The following is a 23,471-nucleotide window of genomic DNA, read 5'->3' on the forward strand; positions in this document are numbered from 1 at the left end:
ATCAGAGCCCCTGTCAGGTTTTTATTGGGTGAATCTCTGCTGGTGACCTCCCTTTACGCTGAGCATTGCTGTATTTTGGCCTAGGTTGACAAGGCCCAGGCCCAGGGCGGCACTTTTCAGGGGGGGCAGCAAAAAAGCACAAATTCTCTATCTTTCAAATTTCCCTTCCAAGCACAAATCCTCTCCCCCACTCCGAATTCCCCACCCAGCACAAATTATTCCCCCTAATAGCACAAATTTCCTCTCCTAACATAAATATCCCCCCAATCATTCCTACTAGCACAAATCCCCCCACCCAAAAAAAAAATTCTCCCTCCTAGTACAAATCCCCCCCCCCCCCGCTCTCTACCATTTTACTGTACCCCTTCTAGCACAAGCCCCCAAAATCCCTCCTCCTAGCACAAATACTTTTCTCTCAACCCCCCTCCCAACACAAATCCCCCCCCCCAAATTACTATTCCTAGCACACACCCCTAATTCCCCCACCTAGAACAACTCTTATCCCCTGCCACCTTCCACATTCCCTCTCCCAAAACAAATCTCCCCCCCCCCCCCACCTCACATGCTACAACAGTGCCCAAGGCAGCCACTCCCGTCTGCCCACCCCTTGTTCCGGCTTTGAATGGGAACGCCTGTTCTGGTGATCGCGGTCATTGGTGGGAATACCTCTTGCATTGGGGAGACTTCCATCTACTTCCTGTTATGTCTCAGGGACAGGAAGAGTAGGCAAATCTCTGCAATGCGGACATAATCAGCAATAAAACTCTGACGGGTTCTTCTAACCCTTCAACATTCAAAAAAGTGTGGGCCGGAGTTAGACTTTTTTTGGCTTTCCCCACCCTGCAGGAAATACATAGGCTGCCATTGAAGAGCCTCCTTCTGAAAGTACTTTTATGCTGATTCTCTTGCTTCTGTACTTGCCATTGCCAACCCAATGAGCCACGCAATTGGCATTTTCAGAAGCAGGCTGACAATAAATGCAAACATTTCTTGTGACAATTTCTTTTTTTTTTTTTAAAGTGACCCAGCGATACATTGTACAAAATCAACTCAATCGGCAGCCTGTAAAATAATACTTCTATTACGAACCCTTCCAGATATGTCAGATATAGCGCCCCTCATTGAATGCTGGGTTTCCTGCTGGCCACTACTCATATTGTGTCACCAGAGCCAATGGGTGAAAACTCAAAGTGGGGGGGGGGGCGCACTAACACACCGGGAAGTGTAAGATAGAAGCCATAATCAGAATTGTAGGTATTGAAGGTGGAGTGTATTCCACATATGTTCTCCCTCCTCATCAATTATTTTTAAAAAGTATGTTTTCATTACATACATTATTTTAGACCCTGTGATGTCATCGCTGGGTCTCTGTGCTTCTCTGTGTGATGCAGGCAGATCATGGCTGGAGGAGGGGCCGGCAGGGGGCTGTACATAGCTTCCTGAAAACATCACAACAGCCCGCCTCAGTGCTCCACTCCAGAGCCATCAGTCCTAATGCAAGCAGGAAAGTCAATACTTCCATCAAAACTGCTCCTCTTGGGAGGAGCTATGCAAATATCAAAATGCCTTGATAGGTGAATATCAGTCTGGAGGAGTGGGCGTTCCTAAACAGACTTCATTTGGATAGAGACCACCCTAGGTAACCCCCACGTGTAATGCTGAGCCTCCATGATTGAAAGAAGATGAAATTCAACAGATGAAAGGGGCTGGGGAGGGAAGCACTAGATGATGGAAATGGGGCTGGCTCTGTCTGATTTACTGCAGCTTCTAAGGCACATTATGAGAAGCTCACAGTGTGCAGTGAAATCAGAGGAAGCCATTTCAATCTAGGAGAGGAGCCGGTACAACTGTGCAAGACTGAAGGGGAGGCCCGAGGGAAGATTTAAAGAAGGATTTTTTGGGTTATTTTTTGTTAGCTAATTTATGCAGTCTGTTTCCCATTGGGGAGAATTCTCTGCACTTCCTGTCCCAGGGATTCTACAGGAAATCTCTACATAAGGAGGAGAATTCCCTATCTTAAAACGCTTGTCATAGAAACCAGTGTCCTCATTCGATAATCTATCCTCACCACCAGCTCCCATTGGATAATCTATCCTCGCCACCATTTCCCATTGGGAAATCTATCCTCGCCACCATTTACCATTGGAAAATCAATCCTCTCCACCATTTCCCATTGGAAAGTCTATTCTTGCCAACATTTCCCATTGGAAAATCTATCCTTGCCACCATTTCCCATTGGAAAGTCTATCCTTGCCACCATTTCCCATTGGAAATTCTATTCTTGCCACCATTTCCCATTGGATAGTCTATCCTTGCCACCATTTCCCATTGGATAGTCTATCCTTGCCACCATTTCCCATTGGAAAGTCTATCCTTGCCACCATTTCCCATTGGAAAGTCTATCCTTGCCACCATTTCCCATTGGATAATCTATCCTAGTCACCAGTTCCTTTTGCATAATCTATTTTCAATACTGGTCCCCATTGGATAATCCATCTTCACCACCAGTTCCCATCGGATAATCTATCCTCACCACCATTTCCCATTGGATAATCCATCCTCACCATCAGTTCCCATTGAATAATCTATCCTCACCACCAGTTCCCATTGGATAATCTATCCTCACCACCAGTTCTCATTGGATAATCTATCCTCACCATCAGTTCCCATTGGATAGTCTATCCTCGCCACCATTTCCCATTGAAAATCTATCCTTGCCACCATTTCCCATTGAAAAGTCTATCCTTGCCACCATTTCCCACTGAAAAGTCTATCCTCGCCACCATTTCCCATTGAAAAGTCTATTCTTGCCACCATTTCCCATTGAAAAAGTCTATTCTTGCCACCATTTCCCATTGGAAATTCTATTCTTGCTACCATTTCCCATTGGAAAGTCTATCCTTGCCACCATTTCCCATTGGATAATCTATCCTAGTCACCAGTTCCTTTTGCATAATCTATTTTCAATACTGGTCCCCATTGGATAATCCATCTTCACCACCAGTTCCCATCGGATAATCTATCCTCACCACCATTTCCCATTGGATAATCCATCCTCACCATCAGTTCCCATTGAATAATCTATCCTCACCACCAGTTCCCATTGGATAATCTATCCTCACCACCAGTTCTCATTGGATAATCTATCCTCACCATCAGTTCCCATTGGATAGTCTATCCTCGCCACCATTTCCCATTGAAAATCTATCCTTGCCACCATTTCCCATTGAAAAGTCTATCCTTGCCACCATTTCCCACTGAAAAGTCTATTCTTGCCACCATTTCCCATTGAAAAGTCTATTCTTGCCACCATTTCCCATTGGAAATTCTATCCTTGCCACCGGTTCCCACTGCATAATCTATTTTCAATACTGGTTCCCATTGGATAATCTTTCCTCACCACTGGTTCCCATTGGATAATCTATCCTCACCACTGGCTGCCTTTGGCTAATCTATCCACAGATGTTGTTATGGTGACAACCCTATAATTTTGGATTTCGCTTTCCTTTCACAGTGGTCACCAGGACAAATCAAGGGGTGAATCTCCCCAATGGGGACACAAACAGCAATTAAATCCCCTTTCATATTCTATCAAAAATAAGAGGAAAATTAATTGGTTATCCTTTAAGGATTCTTGATTTGCAGGCTGCCGATGAGTCCATTTTTTTTAGGTCACTTTAATCTCTATTTAATTCTTTATTTATTCTAATTTATTTTAAACTAATCTCTATTTAATTCTTTAATTTAATTTAAAATAGTCTCCATTTATTGCTAATTAAAGGGCCCCTTTAATCTCTGGTATATTCACTCCCTCCCACATTAATGGCACGGAGGCCACAGCAATTAAAAAAAAAGAAAAAAAAAAGATTATATGAAGCAACCCCCTAATACCCAGCATTGGTCAGTGACCATCCAATAGCAGCAGCCTAAATTAGCATCCTACTGAAATCTTGCTGAAGATACAAAGGATTTTTAGGAGACCAGTGCAAGTTGGTAGAAAAAAAATTGAAAATTTACATTGAAAGGAAAAATTGTCTTGCAAAATTGATTCCATAGAAGAGTGAAGCCTCTACAGGAGGGCCCCTGTGTATGGGTTTGTAGTCAGTGAACCCCAATAAACTTTCATCCTTATGTCTTCCTTCCGCTCCAATGTCTAAAGTACGGTCATTTATAATAGAGGGTAAGAGTCCAAGGGTGGTGGCCACCATGGGTCAATAGCCTTCTGCTCCTTCAAGATAGCCAGCACAGTATCCCAGATGAAGGGAAAGGGTGCGGCCATGATTCAGCAGGTTGGGCGTATGATGGTAGTCGTAATACCGGTACTCCATATACTGCTGCATTCCCCTTGTGTGTCCAATACTGAAGCCGGTCGACTCTCCTTAGCTCCGACACTCCACCAAGTGAGCAGCCTAAGGTCCATGTGTTCCATTTCCCCTCCTTAGTGGCCTCATTGCAATCACTGAGGGGCAAGTCAGAGTCGTAATACCTGTGGTAGGGTAAGGAATGAGAGGTGTACCCTCCAGAATATAGACCCCATATGGATTTTTTGATACTGCTGGAATTAAGTAGCTTTGAACCTCAAGTCAGCTCAAAAAGGTTCCTTCAATGACTGGCCAGACTCCAGGCCTATTTCTTGGCTGTCCCGCGACGTAGCAACCACCACTGCTTAATATTTCCGAACCTTCATCTCTTTGCCGGTTACGCCAGTGGCATTGGAGTTAACATAGTTGAATCGCGGACGCTGGTTGGAGGTTTGCTTCTTCGTGTTGACTGGGGGGTTGGGCTGGGACCCCATTCCCTGGTGGTCTGGCTGTTTCCCTGGTCCTGTATGGATTGAGAAGAGAACAATGTAATTTTTCGGACTTTCAATGTCACTTAAGGTAACAGAGCAATAAGTCTCAGGAAGCAATAACCAATGGGCTTGCAATGGCTGTTTTAAATGGGTGGAAGGCACAGGTGGAAGTACTGCCCTAGCAGCCCACGTGACTTCTATAGACATGGGGCAGGCATGGGTTTGGTTGAGGGATGGGAGATGTGTGAGTAGGGTTGACTGGTCCGACCTGGCAGATGCTTGGACTGGATAGTGATGATACAAGGCAAATTCTTATTAATTGGTTTGTCTGGGACAGTGGTCCCCGAACTCCAACCCAGGAACCGGATCTTCCCCTTCGCTTGCCTTGATTCAGCCCTTGGCACAAAACTCCTCCCACTGACACCAATGATGGGGCACCTTTCCTCCCGCTGATACCAATGATGGGGCACCTTTACTATCACTGACAGCAACAAAGAAGCACCAGTCCTCCCCACTGACACCATCAATGGGACACCTTTCCTCCCATTGAGAGCATCAATAAGGCAATATTCCTCCCACTGACACCATCAATGGGGCACCTATCTGCAACTGACCATCAACTGGGCACTATTCCGTCCACTGACACCAATGGTGGGACACTAGCTGTCCCACTGACACCAATGATGGGGCACTATTCCTTACACTGACACCAGTGATGGGGCACTATTCCTTACACTGACACCAGTGATGGGGCACATTTCCTCCCACTGACACCAATGATGGGGCACTATTCCCCCCACTGACACCATTAATGGGGCACTATTTCTCCTATTAGCACCGATGACGGGGACCTATTCCTCCCACTGACACCAATGATGGGGCACTAGTCTTCCCACTGACACCAATGATGGGGCACTAGTTCTCCCACTCACACCAATGATGGGGAAATATTCCTCCCACTGATACCAAAGACAGGGCACTATTACTCCCTTTAACAGCAATGATGCAGCACTAATCCTCCCACTGACACCAATGATGGGGCAATATTCCCCCCACTGACACCAATGATGGGGCACTATTCCTCCCACTGACACCAATGATGGGGCACTATTCCTCCCACTGACACCAATGATGGGTCACTATTCCTCCCACTGACACCAATGATGGGGCACTATTCCTCCCACTGACACCAATGATGGGGCACTATTCCTCCCATTGATACCAATGATGGGGCACTATTCCTCCCACTGACACCAATGAAGGGGCACTATTCCTCCCACTGACACCAATGAAGGGGCACTATTCCTCCCACTGACACCAATGAAGGGGCACTATTCCTCCCACTGACACCAATGAAGGGGCACTATTCCTACCACTGACACCAATGATGGGGCACTATTCCTCCCACTGACACCAATGATGGGGCACTATTCCTCCCACTGACACCAATGATGGGGCATTGGTTACTGCCACTCATGTTGGGGCATTTTCTACTCCCACAGGCAACAGTCTGCGCTACCCCCCCCCCCCCCCAAAACATGAAACTGGCTCTTTATTTACAAAATTTGGCACCCCCTGGTCTAGGATGACTGCATCTTGTACATTTAAAGAAGAGTCCTAACTGGATGATGTTTTATTGTGTTTAGGCTTCTGTACTTATAAGCTCATCTCTTGGTCACTCTCTCCTCCTATCAATACGCTCTTCGCAATGTAGCGCAACTGACTTGCCTTGTGTGCTGCTTCTCCCCAGTCTGAGCTCTGCTGTACGGCTAGAGGCTGACACCAGGTCACATTCAGGTACTTACATTGTATTTAAAAAATAAATAAATCATGATGTATTAGTGATTACAGAGCTGCACTGTTGGTGTTTCTGATATCGGAAATCACTCACCCGTCTGGTTCTGTGGAAGTTTGACCTGCGCTATCGGCAGTACGACCTTCCCTGGAGCACGGCCGTTTCCTCCCTGAGGGCCGTTCGTCTGGATCTTGTGCTCAGAGTTGCTCTCTAGGATTCTGTTTCGGGAAGGATGGTTCTTTGGTCTGACCAGCTGCAGAAGCACAAGAAATCATTCATTAAAGGGGGAGTCCCAAAAAATGATCTTTGTGTTTATTGGTGGAGCCTGGTGGACAGAGGCGGCCCCTGACTTATTATGTGTCCCAGACTCTCCTATCACATTCTCCATAATATAAACAAAGCATAATATCCAACAGGGATGGTGGGAACTCCTCATAATGGACACAGCAGGTGTACAGACCCGGGAACTCAGCACAGGGATGGTGGGAAACTGCCATTCCACTCCCTGACAGCGAGGTGTGAGGTTGCTGATTCCTTAGCTCGTGTGCTTCCAGAAGCCAGGGGCTAGAGTTGTTTCTCTGCCCCAGGAGGGATGCTGGATCCTGGGGAGGACCCCGGCGGGGGCCCCCTGGATAGGCCTGAGACTAGGCCTCAGCCTATGGAAGACATGGAGCTCGGCCCAAGGAGGGGTGAATCCCTATCTACCTTTAGACGGAGGATTGTGGACAAGCTGACAAGGATTGAGAAAGAGGAGGAGAAATTGGCAGCTTTAAAAACTGAATTTAAAAAGAAAAAGTTGTATTGTGCCAAACTGTACAGTAAGAAGAGACCGGCTCTGAGGCCTGAATTAAAGGACTTGGAGCAAGCTTTGAGGAAGCAGAAAGAGTTGGTGAGCTCTCTGAAGGAAAGTAGCGGAGCTTTTAAGGAAAAATACAGGAATGAGGAACGTTTCAGCCGTATGAGGAGAGGAACCGTTTCCAGCATGGAGAGTGACCCAGCCAGTGAAGAGATTCAGGTACCGACAGAGTCAGCAGAGAGTGAGAAAGTGGGCCCGGAGGATGAGCCCAGCTCTTCAACACCTCAGACATCTGCTGAGCCCCCAATGGCGGAGGCCTCTGTCTCCCTCCCTCTGCAGCAGCAATGTGGAACATCTGAGCAGGAGGTTGAGGGGGGTACTGGCATGTTGGAGTTCATCGCTGAGCTGGAAACCCCTCTGGATGGAAGAAAGTTACATTTTTCTGCGGATTCCTCAGATGAGGAGATGGATACCGTTCCTCGCCCTATGAAAGAGAGACCTGTGGAGAGAGGAAAATTCACCATGAAGCCTGCAACAACCAGGAGGAAGTTTGATCCCACCATCAGCCATGACACTGCAGAGGTAACAACACAGCAAGCAGGTACAGTGTGTGTGCAAGGTGGTGATGTGAACTTTAATGACAATGTGCTTGCTGAGGGTTGTAGTGCTATGGGCTGTCAGCCCACACCCATAGACAATGTGCAGCATGCAGTGCAACCTGATGCACCTGCTAAAAAAACTTTAAATGCGATTGGTGGGAAAACTGAAAATAACTTTGAGCTTTTGGTTGAAGTGTCTGCAGAGAGGAGCACCACGGACATTGCAAAGGCTTTTCCTGACCCAGATAAAGCTGTTGTTCCTGGAAATGGTGCAGGAGATGCTGGGAGCAGTAGTGCTACAACTGTTGGGGATTCTGCAGTAAAAAAAACTGTGATTGAACCCAGGAAAGCAGCTGAGTGCTTAGAGAAGGGGGAGGGGGTGGGTCTTGTCTCTGCTGCTCCAAAGACTGCAAGGGTTGATTCAGGCTCCTTGTCAGCAGGTGTGGTTGTGTCTAAGGACAATGCTGTAATTACTGGTATGTCTGGGAGGAAAACCTATGCTGGTGCTGCTACAGGATCTGGTAGGGGGGAGCATGGAAATGGTTTATCTTCCTCACTATTTAAAAGGAGGAATGTGGTTCAGCTCAGATGGGAAGGCGAAGGTATTCCCCCATATAGGAGAGCTGTGGTTGATAAGATTCTGCAGATGGGGTTTAGACCCGAAGATATCTTCGCCCTGATCAGTCCGACCGGCTCCTATGAGTATGATTTGTCCTTTATCCGTCCGGAGTCTTTGGACATATTTTGGGAGAAATATGAGCATGTGTGTAGGAGCCTGCCGGACTGGAGAGGGCTCATCCCCAAAGTTGTGTCACGTCAGCCACTTATTAAAATGGTGACGATTCTTGTGCGCAATGAGTCCATACCACAAGGGGATTTATCTGTATGGCTGAGGAGATATGGAGACATCCTGAGCCCCTTACACAAAATTATGGATGACCGAGGAATATGGACGGGGGGATGGTCTGTGCAGCTAAAACTGAGGGTTATTGATAATGTCATCCAGCATCTGCCATCCTCAGCTTTCCTGGGAAGGGACAGGCTGACCATCTTTTATCCAGGCCAGCCAAAACTGTGTAATAAATGTGGGGATAAAGGGCACTTTGCATCCTCCTGTCCAGTGATGAAATGCTCTCTGTGTCAGGATTTAGGGCATTTGGCAAAGGATTGCAACATTATAAGGTGCAACTTGTGCAATTCGGTTGGGCATCCTTATAGCCAGTGTCCCGAGGCAATGCATAACCAGCCTGAGCTCATGAGAGAGTTCTTCCGCCTGGACATGGAGGATGCTCAGAGCTCAGCAGCTAGGGTGCCTGCGATTCCCTCTGAGTCTGTGCCAATGCCCAGTGTGCCTGTGTCTTCCCAGTCTGTGCGTTTGCCTAGTGTGCCTGTGTCTTCCCAGTCTGTGCGTTTGCCTAGTGTGCCTGTGTCTTCCCAGTCTGTGATTTCCCAGTCTGTGCCAATTCCCAGTGTGTCAGTGTCTTCCAAATCTGTGGTGCCCCAGTCTGTGCGTTTGCATGTATCAGTTACCGAGAATGTGTCCAATCCTTCTGTGTCTATGTCCTCCAAAATTGCAGAGGCCGCAAGAGGTGCTGATGCAGGGGCATCAAGTGCAGTGCCAGTCCCACCCCCTCGACATTTCAGGGCTTCTATTGGGGACCAGGGGATGCAGAGGAGTGGGGAAAATGGTGAAGAGGCTGGCCTGGTGGCAGATAAGGTAAGGGAGAGTGGGGGTGAAGGGGAGGCTAAGAGTGGGGAGACTGTAATTTGCAGTTTGTCCAAGGATGATGTGGAATGGTTGGAGGAGAAAAGGAAGAAGGGCAAAAGAAAAAAAAAAAGGTGTTCAGTTGCCCAAAGTCCTAAGGTTTTGCCCTTGAAAAATAAGTTTGGGGTCCTGTCAGATGATGATGATGAATGGGACTCGTTGAGTACGGCGTCTTCTATGGATGATGAGTCCCAGGGTGCATTGAAGCGCACTGGTTCTCCTGGGAGAGAGAGTAGTCAGGCTAAGAAACGGCTGCCTCAATTATCCTAATGGCAGTTCCCACTCCGTTAAAAGTGGCAACCATTAATGTTGCCAGCTTAAAATCAGTGAGTGCTCGTCATATGGCCTTATTTTTGCTCAGCGAGTTTGATGCTGACATTTTGTTTTTGCAAGAGACCCATCTGAGTAGTCTGGCTGATATACATCTGGCAAAGAAGGAGTGGAAGCGTGGTCCCTCCTTTTGGTCTCTTGCGGCCGAGCCTTACAGCGGGGTTGCGGTCCTTTTTTCTGGTATGGTAACATGCCGACGGGTAATTGAGGTAGAGATTGGGAGATGCATGATTTTGGATGTCTCTGTGAGGGGGCAGGACCTGCGCCTGATTAACATCTATGGTCCCCAGACAAAATGGGACAGGAAATGCCTCTTTACAAAGATTAAGCCTTTTCTTTTTACGGCTCAGCAGGTTATCTTTGGAGGTGACTTCAACACCATTACTAGGCCTAAAGACAGGAGAGGTTTCAGAGATAAGCTGGGCTATGACAGCCTTTTCCTGAATGCAATGGTTAGGGAAGCAGGTCTGGTAGATGTGCACATTAAGCGCTGCCCAGACAGCACGGGGTTCACTTTTCAGCGAGGTAATAGTCAGAGTAGGATAGATAGGTTTTTTTTAAAGGAGGACTCTGCTTTTTCGGCACCTGTTTGTCGGGCAGTGGAGTTTTCTGATCACTGTATTCTATATTTGACTCTGAATGCCTCAGGCGTGCCACCTAGGGGGAGGGGTATCTGGAGATTGAATTCGGCCCTCCTGGATGACGAGGAAGTAAGACAATCCTTTGAGGAATTTTTTCAGGCACAGGTAACTATCCTAGACTTTTGCAACAGTAAGTCAGAATGGTGGGAGCTTATAAAACAGCGGACTGTTAGGCTTTTCAAGGCCATAGGGAGAAAGAGACAGCAAGATAAGTATATCACCTACCAGCGTTTGCGGAGGAAACTTGACCGCCTTGTATCGAATGGAGGAGATTCTGGGGCGATCTCTGAGGTGAAGCTCCTCCTGAGGACCCATCAATATGACCGGCACGCCTCTTTGGTTCAGGAAAGGGACTATGGGAAATACCATTCGCCTGACCCTTACCAGAATTGTAAACAGAGCGTAGCAGTTAAGACGGTCAATGGCCTGAAGGACAGTACGGGCTCTCTGACGAAGTCTAGGTCAGGGATCCTGGAGGTCGTCAGGTCATACTATGCTGATCTCCTGGGAGGAAAGAACCTTGATCGGACAGGGATGTTGAGTTTTTTGGACTCTACGCCAGGTCTGGAAAATATTGTTCCTTTGATGAATTTGACAGATGAAATCACTGCAGATGAGGTGATCCAGGCTATTGATAAACTAGCCATCAGGAAAACGCCAGGGCCAGATGGTTTGACAGCCGAATTTTATAAATGTTTTAAGAAGATCCTGGCTTCACACCTTGCGGAGGTTTTTAATGGCTGTTTGCATGAGGGTTCTCTCCCTCCTTCCATGAGGCAATCTGCAGTGGTTCTTCTGTCAAAGGGCAAAGATCCTTCGATGATTGAGAATTGGCGCCCCATTAGCCTTCTTAATGTCGATAGAAAGATACTGGCAAAGATTTTTTTCTGGCGATTATCATCAGTGGCAGGCGATTTGTTATCCCATCACCAGCACTGCGCAATCCAGGGTAGAAGCACTTTCTCAGCTGTGTTAGCTGTCCGGGAGGCCTTGGAGCGTTGTAGGGCTGCTGGTTGGGGTAAATATCTGCTGACATTGGATCAGGCTAAGGCCTTTGATAGGGTTAATCATGAGTACCTATGGCTCCTTCTTGGCAAGTATGGCCTGGAGGGGGGTTTCATTGATTGGCTCAAGATTTTGTACAAAGGGGCTGAAAGCTTTCCTCTGGTTAATGGTTGGGTTGGGCAGCCCTTTGTGGTTGGCTCAGGTGTGCGTCAGGGGTGTCCTTTGAGTCCTCTGCTATATGCGTTTGCAATCGACCCCTTCATTAGAAGGCTAGAGAGTGGACCATTGTGTGGGGTACCTTTGGGCATCGCTGGTGAGCCTCCTTTGAAGGTTGTGGCTTATGCTGATGACGTTTCTGTTTTTGTCTCTGGGACTGGGGAAGCGCAGGAGGTGGTCTCAGTGACAAGGCAGTATGCGGAAGCATCAGGTTCAAAGGTCAACCAGGACAAGTGTGAAGCTTTCTGGATGGGCGTGGAAGGTGAGAGCTTTGTTCTCCCGGATGACTTCCCGGAGCCCCAACAAAAAATTAGAGTTCTAGGCATTGAATTTGGCCCAGGTGACTATGGTCATGCAAATTGGGTGAGCAGGCTGGAGAATGCCAATGCCAAGGTGGCGAGCTGGAAAAGTTGGCGGTTTTCCTTAAGGGAAAAGGTTGATCTGATCAAAGGTTACCTGATTCCAATTTTTCTGTATGTCAGTTTTGTCTGCATTTTGCCAGTGTCTCTCTATACCAGGATCTATAGTTGTTTCTTCCAGCTGTTATGGGGAAACAGAATAAACCTTGTCAAAAGGAGTGTGACTTATCTTCCTAGGCGAGAGGGTGGTCTAGGAATGATCAACCCTGTAGTCTTTTTCTCTCTGATGTTTGTAAAGTACAACCTTGGTAACATGTTGGCAGAGAGACCGCATGGGTGGGTTGGTATTTTCCAGTCCTGGTTTAGGCCCTTTCTGCGAAACTGGGAAAATGGTGGGCCAGTGAAAAGCCTGAGGGTCAAGCATGATAAGCTCCCGACTTATGTTGCCCCGTGTTTGAAAATACTTCGGCAGTGGCAAGTAACGGCAGGGGAGATCAGATCTCTTCCAAGGAAACTTCTTGAGAAGCGGATCATGAGCTCTGTTTTTTGCGAACCACTGGCCTTAAGGGATTGCCCAAGCCTAGTTTTGGGGGAGGGTTTGCGTTTGATTAATTTGGAGAGAATCCCAATGAAGTTTAGGGATCAGGCTTGGCTCGCTTTCCATGGAAAACTATATGTGAAGGGCAACCTGAAGTTTCTCTCTGTGAGTGATCGTGGCTGCCCGAGAGTAGAGTGTGGAGGTGCGGTGGAGTCCATGGATCATTTTTTGCTTCAGTGCCCTTTTAATATAGAGGTGTACAAGAGGGTAGGGAGGGCTCTGAGTGTACCCTTCCTCCCCCATATGAGTTATGCAGAGTGGGTGTATGGGGCATTCCAGACTCGCCGGGATTATGATTTGGAAACACTTTTTTTAGTTAGTGTAGTAGTCCGTTATTTCACGTGGAGTGCACGGTGCCAGGTATCCTTACGGAGTAAAATCCTCCCTGTTGAGGTGGTGGTGCAGAACATTCTGGGTGAGGTTGGGAAGATTCGGGGTCTTGAGAAAGACAGGTGGCGGCAGGAGGCCTGGATAAAGGCGTGGAGGAATATCAGGACTCTGTAGCTGCTGCCTGTTGATCTCGGGGTGTGCGGCTTTTCTTTCTGTCCTTGCTTCACTCCCCTAGATTTTCAGATAAAATATATTTTTGATAAAAGGCTACATGCATGGTGACGGTGATGTTCCTTAGTCTGGCTCTCTCGTAGGGTTTATGCTGTGCGCAATTTGGTTTATTTATTATGTTCTTGTTTGGTTTTTGGTTTTGTATAGTTATATTTAATTATTTTGTAAATATGTTATTTATTAATTTATTTATTATGGTTTTATTGTATATAAGTTGTTGTTTGTAAGATTTTTCAATAAACAAAATTAACCCATCATAATGGGTACAGCAGGTGTACAGACCCAGGAACTCAGCATAGGGATGGTGGGAACCCCTCATAATGGGTACAGCAGGTGTACAGACCCAGGAACTCAGCACAGGAATGATGGGAACACCTCATAATGGGCACAGCAGGTGTACAGACCCAGGAACTCAGCCCAGAGATGGTGGGAACCCCTCATAATGGGCACAACAGATGTACAGACCGGGGAACTCAGCACAGGGATGATGGGAAACCCTCATAATAGGAACAGCAGGTGTAGAGACCCCGGAACTCAGAACTGGGATGGTGGAAATTCCTCAATACCTGCCCCTAGAAATGCTTGTTACCTGGCTGTCTCAAAGACACCAACCCAGAAAAGGCACTCAGATCAGGAGAGTCAGGGGGAAGTCAAGATGGGGTAATACTGGTTTTGGTGACCTGTAAAGCCTCAGGATCTGGGGGTAAGCCAGGAACCAGGCATTTTCAGGAGAGGTCAGAGATGTTATCCAAAATCCCGCTGTCCTTTGACCCTTACCCCCTGACCGGTGACCTCAAAGGACCTCGACCTCTTCTTCCTGCGTTTCACCTCCAGGGCCTCCTCCCTCTTCTCCTGCTTCTGGGCCCCTTTCTTTGGCACGCGCTGCCAGAAACCTGGAGAATCCCTCCCGCGGTTTCCTCCCACCAGTACCGCGACCATCTCCCCGGTGCTGGTGGAAAGGTTATCTTCGCTGGCAGCGTGGTGGAGTGGTGAGGTGGGCACCCGCTGGTCTCGGAAGGGGTTGTCCTCGCTCTCGCTCAGGGAGTGGATGGACAGGTTGCTCCTTTCCTTCATTGGCTGAAGAGGCTGGAGACGATCGCCCTCGATGACCCGGGAACGCCGTCTAGCCGCCTTCACCGAGATATTTTTTATGCTGCTGAGAATCTCCTTCTTTTCTGTAATAAAACATGGCACAAAATGAATAGGCTGCCCTACAATCGATGGGAGCTGGTGGGACGGGTTCCTGAACATGAGACAGCCAACCACAATGGTCATGTGATCAGGAGGTCTGTCCCACCCATGAGGTTCTCACTATACCTTACTCCATCTAAAACTTAGGGTTGGCTTTACATACATGTTCATTTCCTTTTGAGCCTTGTGGCTGCTGTTCTACTTTAACCCCCTCAGGACAGGAAAGTCATAGCACCTCCCTTAATTTACCCCAACAAATGAAATCAGTGGGCGGGGCTTTGACACAGTAATCTTGTCCTGCTACTTACCTTTGCGTGTTAAAGCGATCTTGTCAACGCTTTCAGGGGAGGAGTTGATGTGCTGGCTCACGCTCACCAGATTGCTCCGTGGAAATGACTGCAAAAGTATAGAATTTTGTAATTAAAGTGGAACTCTGAGCAAACAAAAAAAAGCCCACCCTCTAGGACTAGTGGTTCTCAATTACCAGGCCTTGGCCTCCCTCCTCCTGGGCCTCCAGCTAGACCTCCAACCTCCCACAGTGCCACCCAACCTCCCACAGTGCCTCACAACCTCCCAAACCTCTCACAGTGCCTCACAACCTCCCACAGTGCCTTACAATCTCCCACAGTGCCTCACAACCACCCACAGTGCCACCCAACCTCCTGCTTCCCAACTTCCCACAGTGCCTCCCGGACTCCCACAGTGCCACCCAACCTCTCAGTGCCCCCCGACCTCTCACAGTGCCACCTAAACCTCCCACAGTGCCTTAACAACCTCCAAAAGTGCCTCCGCTCCTCCCACAGTGCCACCAAACCTCTTACAGTGCCATCCAACCTCTCACAGTGCCACCTAAACCTCCCACAGTGCCTCACAACCTCTAAACGTGTCTCCAAACCTCCCGCAGTGCCTCCCAACCTCCCAAAGTGCCTCCCAACCTCTCAGTGCCCCCCAAACCTCCCACAGTGCCTCCCGACCTCCAAAAGTGTCTCCCAACCTCCCACAGTGCCTCCCAAACTTCCACAGTGCCTCTTAACCTCCCACAGTGCCACCCAACTCCCCAAAATGCCTCTCAACCTTTCACAGTACCCCCAGGCCCCCAAGAGCCCTCAGTGCTCCAAAACTGACACCTTACAGCTCAATATCTCAAAATCTCAGCTCTTTTTCCCATGGTAAGTAAAATCCAAACCACTTACCTCCTTGCTGACCATCCCGTTCACGTGAATTGGAGGCGGAGTCACCACCGTGGAATTCTTCAGGTAACGGGCACGAGGGCTGGTTTTAAACACTTTATTGGTATCACTGTTGAGGAAAGAATCAAAGGTTTGTTAAAATTAATTTTATCCCTGGTATAACTGCAGGCAATGTACATAAAAAGCTAAAGAAAATAGACTTGATTCACAAAACTATTACACAGGACAGGAATCTTTATTTTAGCTGAGCACAGTGGCAGTCGTTTTCAGCTCAGCCCCGTGACAGTCGTTTTCAGCTCAGCCCCGTGACAGTCGTTTTCAGCTCAGCCCCGTGACAGTCGTTTTCAGCTCAGCCCCGTGACAGTCGTTTTCAGCTCAGCCCAGTGACAGTCGTTTTCAGCTCAGCCCAGTGACAGTCGTTTTCAGCTCAGCCCAGTGACAGTCGTTTTCAGCTCAGCCCAGTGACAGTCGTTTTCAGCTCAGCCCAGTGACAGTCATTTTCAGCTCAGCCCAGTGACAGTCGTTTTCAGCTCAGCCCAGTGACAGTCGTTTTCAGCTCAGCCCAGTGACTGACGTTTTCAGCTCAGCCCAGTGACAGTCGTTTTCCGTTCAACCCAGTTGTTTTCAGCTGAGCTCAGTGACCGTTATTTGCAGCTGAGCCCAATGACAGTTATTTTTAGCTGAACCCAGTGATAGTTATTTTCAGCTAAATCCAATGAGATTTAAAAATCACACAGGTTAAAATAAACATGGTTATTCCTCTGTGAAGCTTGTGCACTGGATCTCTGTGCCGTATGTGTCTTATATATACATTCTTGCAACTTTGCCTAACTACTGTAACTACCTTTAAAACTATCTTGTGTGGTTTTTTTTAATACATAAAAACAGACGGTTGAGTTGTGATTTTACTGCCCTCTGACCACCCAACCCAGGTAGCATGCAGCTGTTTGGGGTTGTACAAAGTCAACATCAAACAAGACAAATTAAATTTAATGTGGCAGCATGGGAACCCTTAAGGCCCTTTTCACACTTGTCATGCGACTTGGGACTGCAAAGTCACATGACAAGTCGTACCCAATGATTTCCAATGAGTACCATTTATATCTGTGCGACTTCAAGTCACAGCGACTTCAAAGTAGTCCCTGCAGTACTTTGGTCCGACTTTGATGCGACTTGAGGTCCATAGACCTCAAGATTACACAAGCATTGCTTCAAAATCAGGTCGTACAAGTGTAAAAGGGGCCTAAACGATAACTAAATCCAACAACAAAAATGGCAAATATTGCAGCTTACTAGTCTTTACCAGTGGTGGCTGCATTTGTTTTTCCTTTCATTCTGCAAGTACAGAAAACATCTATGGTTTCTGATAGAAATCCAGTGTCCTAGTCACTTCCTGTGCACTAACTTGACATATCAAAGTATCTCATCACCCTTCTCAGCTATCTTCTGTGAACTACTATACACCACCTCGCCATTTAAGAAAGACGAGGAGAGCAGGAGGTGTTCCATGGTCCTGTCCTATGGTGACAACACTGTTCCTCCATACAGTATGGTAAGAGAGCGTTGTCACCCTAAGACAAGAAGTGGCAGGATCACCAGGTGAAAAAAACAGAAAAAAAAGTTAATCTGAGGACTGTTATGCTGCAACATAATGATAATTCCAGAGGCAACAGTCAGGACACAGAAGAAATATTTATAGTATGAGCCCTTCCTCTCACCTCTCAGCCTCAGAAAGAAGTCGAGGTAAGATTCGGCGGTATGACTCCCTGTAATGGAGATTGTGGTTGTCGGATCCGAAAGTTCTCACGCTCTCTTGGTCCGAATCCGGTTCCTGGGAGGTCTCCTCGGCGGTGATCTGAGGGATTTTGGGTAAGGAGCTCTGGCTGTCCTGCAATGGAGGGGTTGAAGGTCCGCTCAGTATATATCATCACACAATAAAGCAACATAAACTGCTTGTATTCCCAATAACACGAACACCCAAGGTCTCACAGATGTACAGTATGTGTCTGGATTTCAAAACCAGCATGTTTTAGGTTGGAAATTATTATTATTATTATTATTTTTTTTTTAATTTAGTTATTGTCATTGTGTCTTAGGTAGGATAAAAAAAAAAAAAAAAGAGCAGAAAATTGTATTTAAATTCTTACCTTAATTTTCCTTTCCTGGCACCAATCCATGGCAGCATACATGTGGTAGTAGCCCCGCCTACTACATGTATGCTGCCATGTTGGAGCCAGGAATATTTTTTATATTCGTTTTTATTTATATTTAGTGTCAGTGTAATTTACGTTGGATAAAAAAAACAGAAAGCAAAAAAGCAAAATGTGCACTATTGTTCCTGGGCCCTACTATGGGTAGATACAGTGCTGCTTTTAGAAATCATGGGGCCCCATGCTGCCTACCTGACAGGGCCCTGCTTCTTTTTGCTAAAAAATATACTAAAATTATTATTTTATAATGATTATGACATATTCTCCACCCTAAAAACATCCCAGCTGCCAGCGGGAGAGGAGGGAATCCGGGAATGCTGCGGGGAAAAGGACACGGGGGGGGGGGGCCCGGAAAGCAGGGGTGGGGCCCTGGATGGTACAACTGATGGCCCTGCAGCACAGCTGGAGGGAGGGAAAGGAGGAGAAGCCGGAAACACAGCAGGGGGGAGGCAAAAGAAGATCGGTGTCTGTAGTAAGGCAGTACAGCCGGCCCTCCTGCTCAGCAGGTACCCGGGCCCCCCTTTTGAATTGATGGGACCTGGGCCCAGTACAGGAGGGCTGGCTGTACTGCCTTATCCGTGGCCCTGGGTAGATACAACAAATAATATACACGCGTGGTATCCTTATTTAGGTAGGATAAAAAAAAAAATGGTTTTAGATTTAGGCCCCTTTCACAGGGGCTTTCTGATCCGGTCCGCCTGTCAGTTTTTCAGGCGGACCTGATCGGATGCTCCATGCACCTCTATGGAGCAGTGGATCAGTGGAGACATGTCCGCTGACACCCGCTGCTATCCGATCCGATCCTGTCCGTGAAATCCGGAGGGATGGAAACCCTATCTGGAGGATCGGATCGGAAAGGATTGGATGAAAACGGACAGGCGGTTTCCGATCATCCGATCTCCCATAGAGGAAAGCAGCGCTCTGACAGCTCCGTCTCGTGTGAAAGGACCCTTCGTTTCATATATACAAAGTACGCGTTCGTGTCAGTTTATTTTTTACGTTGGATAAAAAAACAAAACAAAAAAAATAAATAAATAAATGTGCACTATTGTTTTTGGGCCTTACTATGGGTACAAAGAACAAATAATATACACATGTGGTTTAATTTTTTTTTATCTTTTAGTTTGGATTAAAAAAAAAAAAAAGGTTTTATATTTAGTTTTCATACATTTTAGGTAGAATAAAAAAAAAAAAAAACACCCAAAATACGCACTATTGTTTCTGGGCCCTGCTACGGGTACAAGCGGTAAAAAATGTACATGTGGTATCCTTTTTTTTTTTTTTTCCAATATTTTGCGCCTTTTTTTTTATCCTTTAGGTAAGATTAAAAAAAAAAAAAAATATTTTATATTAAGTTTTTTTATATTTAGTATCAGTGAATTTTAGGTAGACTTAAAAGAAAAAAAAAAAGGGGGGGGGGGGAACTATCGTTTCTGGGCCCCACTATGGGCACATACAACAAATAAAAGACACATATGGTATCCTCATGCATGTCAGGAGCCGAGGAATTTATTTTGGGTTGTTTTTTGGTGGTGGGTCATGGTAATGGCAAGAACGATATACAGTAAACCCCCCTCCATTGCGGGGGTTACGTTCCGGACCCAGCCGCGAAAAGTGAAATTCCGTGAAATAGAAAAACCCTATTAAAATGCATTGTAGGCATGTTTTTTTACTGTCACTGTACGTGTAAAAGCAATTTAAGGTCTTTAAACACACTTTTAAAACAATAGAAACTCATTTAAACACATAAAAGATACTAAGAAACATAGCAAGAGCTATGGAAAACACAAAAATATTTCATTTTTAATGATTTATATAGTAAAATAACATTACAAAAAAAAACGCGAATTACCGGGACCACAAAAACTGAACCGCGATGGAGCGAGGGATTACTGTAGCTACATTTCAAAAATAGATTTTGTTAAACGAATATGGCAATATTGATAATATAACGTTGATAATAACAAATAAGGAAATCTCCATTAACATTTACTACCAAATAAAGGTCCAATTCATCCTGAAAACGCTGTAGAATTCACCCAGATACAATAGGTAGTTGCAATGATATGTACAGTTTTACTAGCAGAGGTCAAAGTTGCAAAACTGCAGTGCGGTATTAAGAATTGTTAGGACTTTGGTCAATAATCATTCCCTGCATGGGAGCAGCACTAGACTTCTTTCGAGCTTCTTGCCAGGATCGTGCTCTTATTATTCCCATGGTGCTCCCAGGGCTGGGACAAGGGGCAGGCAGGAGGAGAAGCCGCCCAGGGTGCAGTGGTAGGGAGGGCGCCTCTTCACTGCACACAATCCCCAGATTGGTGGCTAGCGTCCAGCATGGAGCAGATTCATGTCTACTCTAAAAGCTACTGATGCCATACATGCTGCAACCCCATCTGCCCACAGCTGACACAGAAGACATACCGAGCATATGCAACTACCTTCTATTTGCTAGAAAGCAAGGTATTGGCCAATAGTGTAGTGAACATTACAGGGTTACCATGAACAGTTGGTGCAAAGGGAGCTGAGAATGGGCACAGGGTGGTACACCCATTTTAATGCATGTATTAACAGCACTGTAGGGGACGCAGTTCCTAATTCTTGCTCTGAGCACTTAAAAAAACTGGGTACTGGGTGCTCCCATCTACCTTGTGTGATGCCAGCAGGGAAGACCAACATAACATTTGTTGGGTCTGACTGTTGAGGGACTGGTGGTTCCTTCTAAGGTAGACTCTCCACCCAACATTGTTCTTCTTGGTGGCTTTGTAATGGTTGTCAGAATTGGACAAAATTAAACATCTCCTGGGACTATCTGGCCACAGATGCACACAGTCAACAGATTTGGAAGCTGAACAAACCTTCAAAGCCAAAATTGAAGACCGGTCAACGAGACTAATACGTTCTAAAGTGCCATCTTCCAGCTCTCGAAGGTAGACTTCATACAGGTCCTCCAGACGATGTGGGACAGCCAAGTTGTGATCTGTAAAATGATGTATATGGGCTATCAGTAGTTATACCACTAAAAAGGCTAGCAAAGTACTTTCTACAGAACAAAGAAGAAAATTAGGCACATGACGGTTGGGGAATTATACCACAGCCAGGAGATGTGTCTGACCTCACGAATGCGTTTCTGGAAGAATGGTCAAAAATTCCCATAGAGGAAAAAGGGGGGGAGATTGGCGCAATCGGACGGCAAGAGCTGCTGCGATAATCTGGATATGGGCAAAAAGCAGATGGCAGAGTCCAGAGGAATTGCTAACACTTTGATGGCTGCAGGCTTTGTAGGGTGAAGTAACCCTGTATGGATCCAAGACAAAAGAGAGAGAGAAGACCAAGCGCCGATCTAAGTGTAGCAATAAAGTCAATTTAATAGCAATTTAAAAGAATATTACTCACAAGCGAGCGTAAAAAACAGGCATCTCAATAAGTATGGGGCATCTGGGCACTGTTCGTCCAGGGTGTCATTCGCGCCAGCTCCACAAGGGATCCCGAATGACACCCTAGACGAACAGTGCCCAGATGCCCCATACTTATTGAGATGCCTGTTTTTTACGCTCGCTTGTGAGTAATATTCTTTTAAATTGCTAAAAAATTCCCATAGACACTCCTAAACCTTGTGGACAGCCTTCCCAGAAGAGTTGAAGCTGTTATATCTGCAAAGGGTGGGCCAACTCAATATTGAACCCTACGGACTAAGACTGGGATGCCATTAAAGTTCATGTGAGTGAAAAGGCAGGCGTCCCAATGCTTTTGACTATATATATATATATATATATACACACTACATATATTATATATATATATATATATATTTTTTTTTTTTTTATTATTTATTTTTATTTTTTTTTACACACACATATATTTATTTATATATATTTGTTACTAAAATTTACCCAGAAAAAATAATTTAAGTGGCTTTCCAGATTTACGCGATTCTAATTTACTTGCTGTTTGATATTATGTTTTATATTATGATAATTCTGTTATTACAGATTTCTAACTACATCCTATATTCATAGTCATATTACTTATTTAATGCTGAACTTCGGGCAACTGTAAAAGACTCCTATTAATGCAGCTCTGTATTCATTAATAGTGATGTCGCGAACCTAAAATTCGCGGTTCGCGAACGGCGAACGCGAACATCGGCAAATGTTCGCGAACCGGCGAACCGGGCGAACCGCCATAGACTTCAATAGGCAGGCGAATTTTAAAACACACAGGGACTCTTTCTGGCCACAATAGTGATGGAAAAGTTGTTTCAAGGGGACTAACACCTGGACTGTGGCATGCCGGAGAGGGATCACGCAAAAAAAAGTTCTTAAAAATTATAATTTTTTGATAGAGAGCCAATTATTGGAAAAATTAAAAAAAAATAAAAATAAAAAATTTCTTTGGATTTAGCATCTGGGGGGTCTAAAAAGTGTACCTGTGAAGTTTCAGCTCTGTAGCATGTCCAGAACCCCTAAAAAACAGCATTTTTCTTATATTTTCAGGAATATGGCTTCTCTGCGGCTGGCTTTTTCTCTTGCAGGCATTTAGCGGGCATTTTTTAAGGCAGGCATGTCATTTTTTGTATTTAGTGTCTGGGGGGGTCTAAAAAGTGTACCTGTCAAGTTTCAGCTCTGTAGCATGTCCAGAACCCCTAAAAAACAGCATTTTTCTTATATTTTCAGGAATACGGCTTCTCTGCGGCTGTCTTTTTCTCTTGCAGGCATTTATCGGGCATTTTTTTAGGCAGGCATGTCATTTTTTGTATTTAGTGTCTGGGGGGTCTAAAAAGTGTACCTGTCAAGTTTCAGCTCTGTAGCATGTCCAGAACCCCTAAAAAACAGCATTTATCTTATATTTTCAGGAATACGGCTTCTCTGCGGCTGGCTTTTTCTCTTGCAGGCATTTATCGGGCATTTTTTTAGGCAGGCATGTCATTTTTTGTATTTAGTGTCTGGGGGGTCTAAAAAGTGTACCTGTCAAGTTTCAGCTCTGTAGCATGTCCAGAACCCCTAAAAAACAGCATTTTTCTTATATTTTCAGGAATACGGCTTCTCTGCGGCTGGCTTTTTCTCTTGCAGGCATTTATCGGGCATTTTTTTAGGCAGGCATGTCATTTTTTGTATTTAGTGTCTGGGGGGTCACAAAAGTGTACCTGTCAAGTTTCAGCTCTGTAGCATGTCCAGAACCCCTAAAAAACAGCATTTTTCTTATATTTTCAGGAATACGGCTTCTCTGCGGCTGGCTTTTTCTCTTGCAGGCATTTATCGGGCATTTTTTTAGGCAGGCATGTCATTTTTTGTATTTAGTGTCTGGGGGGTCTAAAAAGTGTACCTGTCAAGTTTCAGCTCTGTAGCATGTCCAGAACCCCTAAAAAACAGCATTTTTCTTATATTTTCAGGAATACGGCTTCTCTGCGGCTGGCTTTTTCTCTT

The 23,471-nt window shown here is 45.9% G+C and overlaps 1 protein-coding gene across 2 annotated transcripts in view; it reads right to left on the bottom strand.

Moving 5' to 3' along the window:
- Positions 1-4,635: 4,635 nt before the first annotated feature.
- KIF19 (kinesin family member 19) overlaps positions 4,636-23,471 on the bottom strand; it is a 96,756-nt gene continuing 77,920 nt past the window's right edge. For both annotated transcript variants that reach the window (XM_082271799.1, XM_082271798.1), the window contains 7 exons: positions 20,904-21,025; positions 17,557-17,726; positions 15,842-15,947; positions 14,957-15,044; positions 14,235-14,632; positions 6,684-6,840; positions 4,636-4,824 (listed from right to left, as the gene is read on the bottom strand). In XM_082271799.1, the coding sequence (XP_082127925.1) occupies positions 4,667-4,824; positions 6,684-6,840; positions 14,235-14,632; positions 14,957-15,044; positions 15,842-15,947; positions 17,557-17,726; positions 20,904-21,025 (1,199 nt within the window). In that variant the 3' untranslated portion in view covers positions 4,636-4,666. The remainder of the gene's footprint in view (positions 4,825-6,683; positions 6,841-14,234; positions 14,633-14,956; positions 15,045-15,841; positions 15,948-17,556; positions 17,727-20,903; positions 21,026-23,471) is intronic.

Source organism: Pelophylax lessonae (genome assembly GCF_965119305.1).
Source record: "Pelophylax lessonae genome assembly, chromosome: 11".
In the NCBI taxonomy this organism is placed as follows: Eukaryota; Metazoa; Chordata; class Amphibia; order Anura; family Ranidae; genus Pelophylax; species Pelophylax lessonae.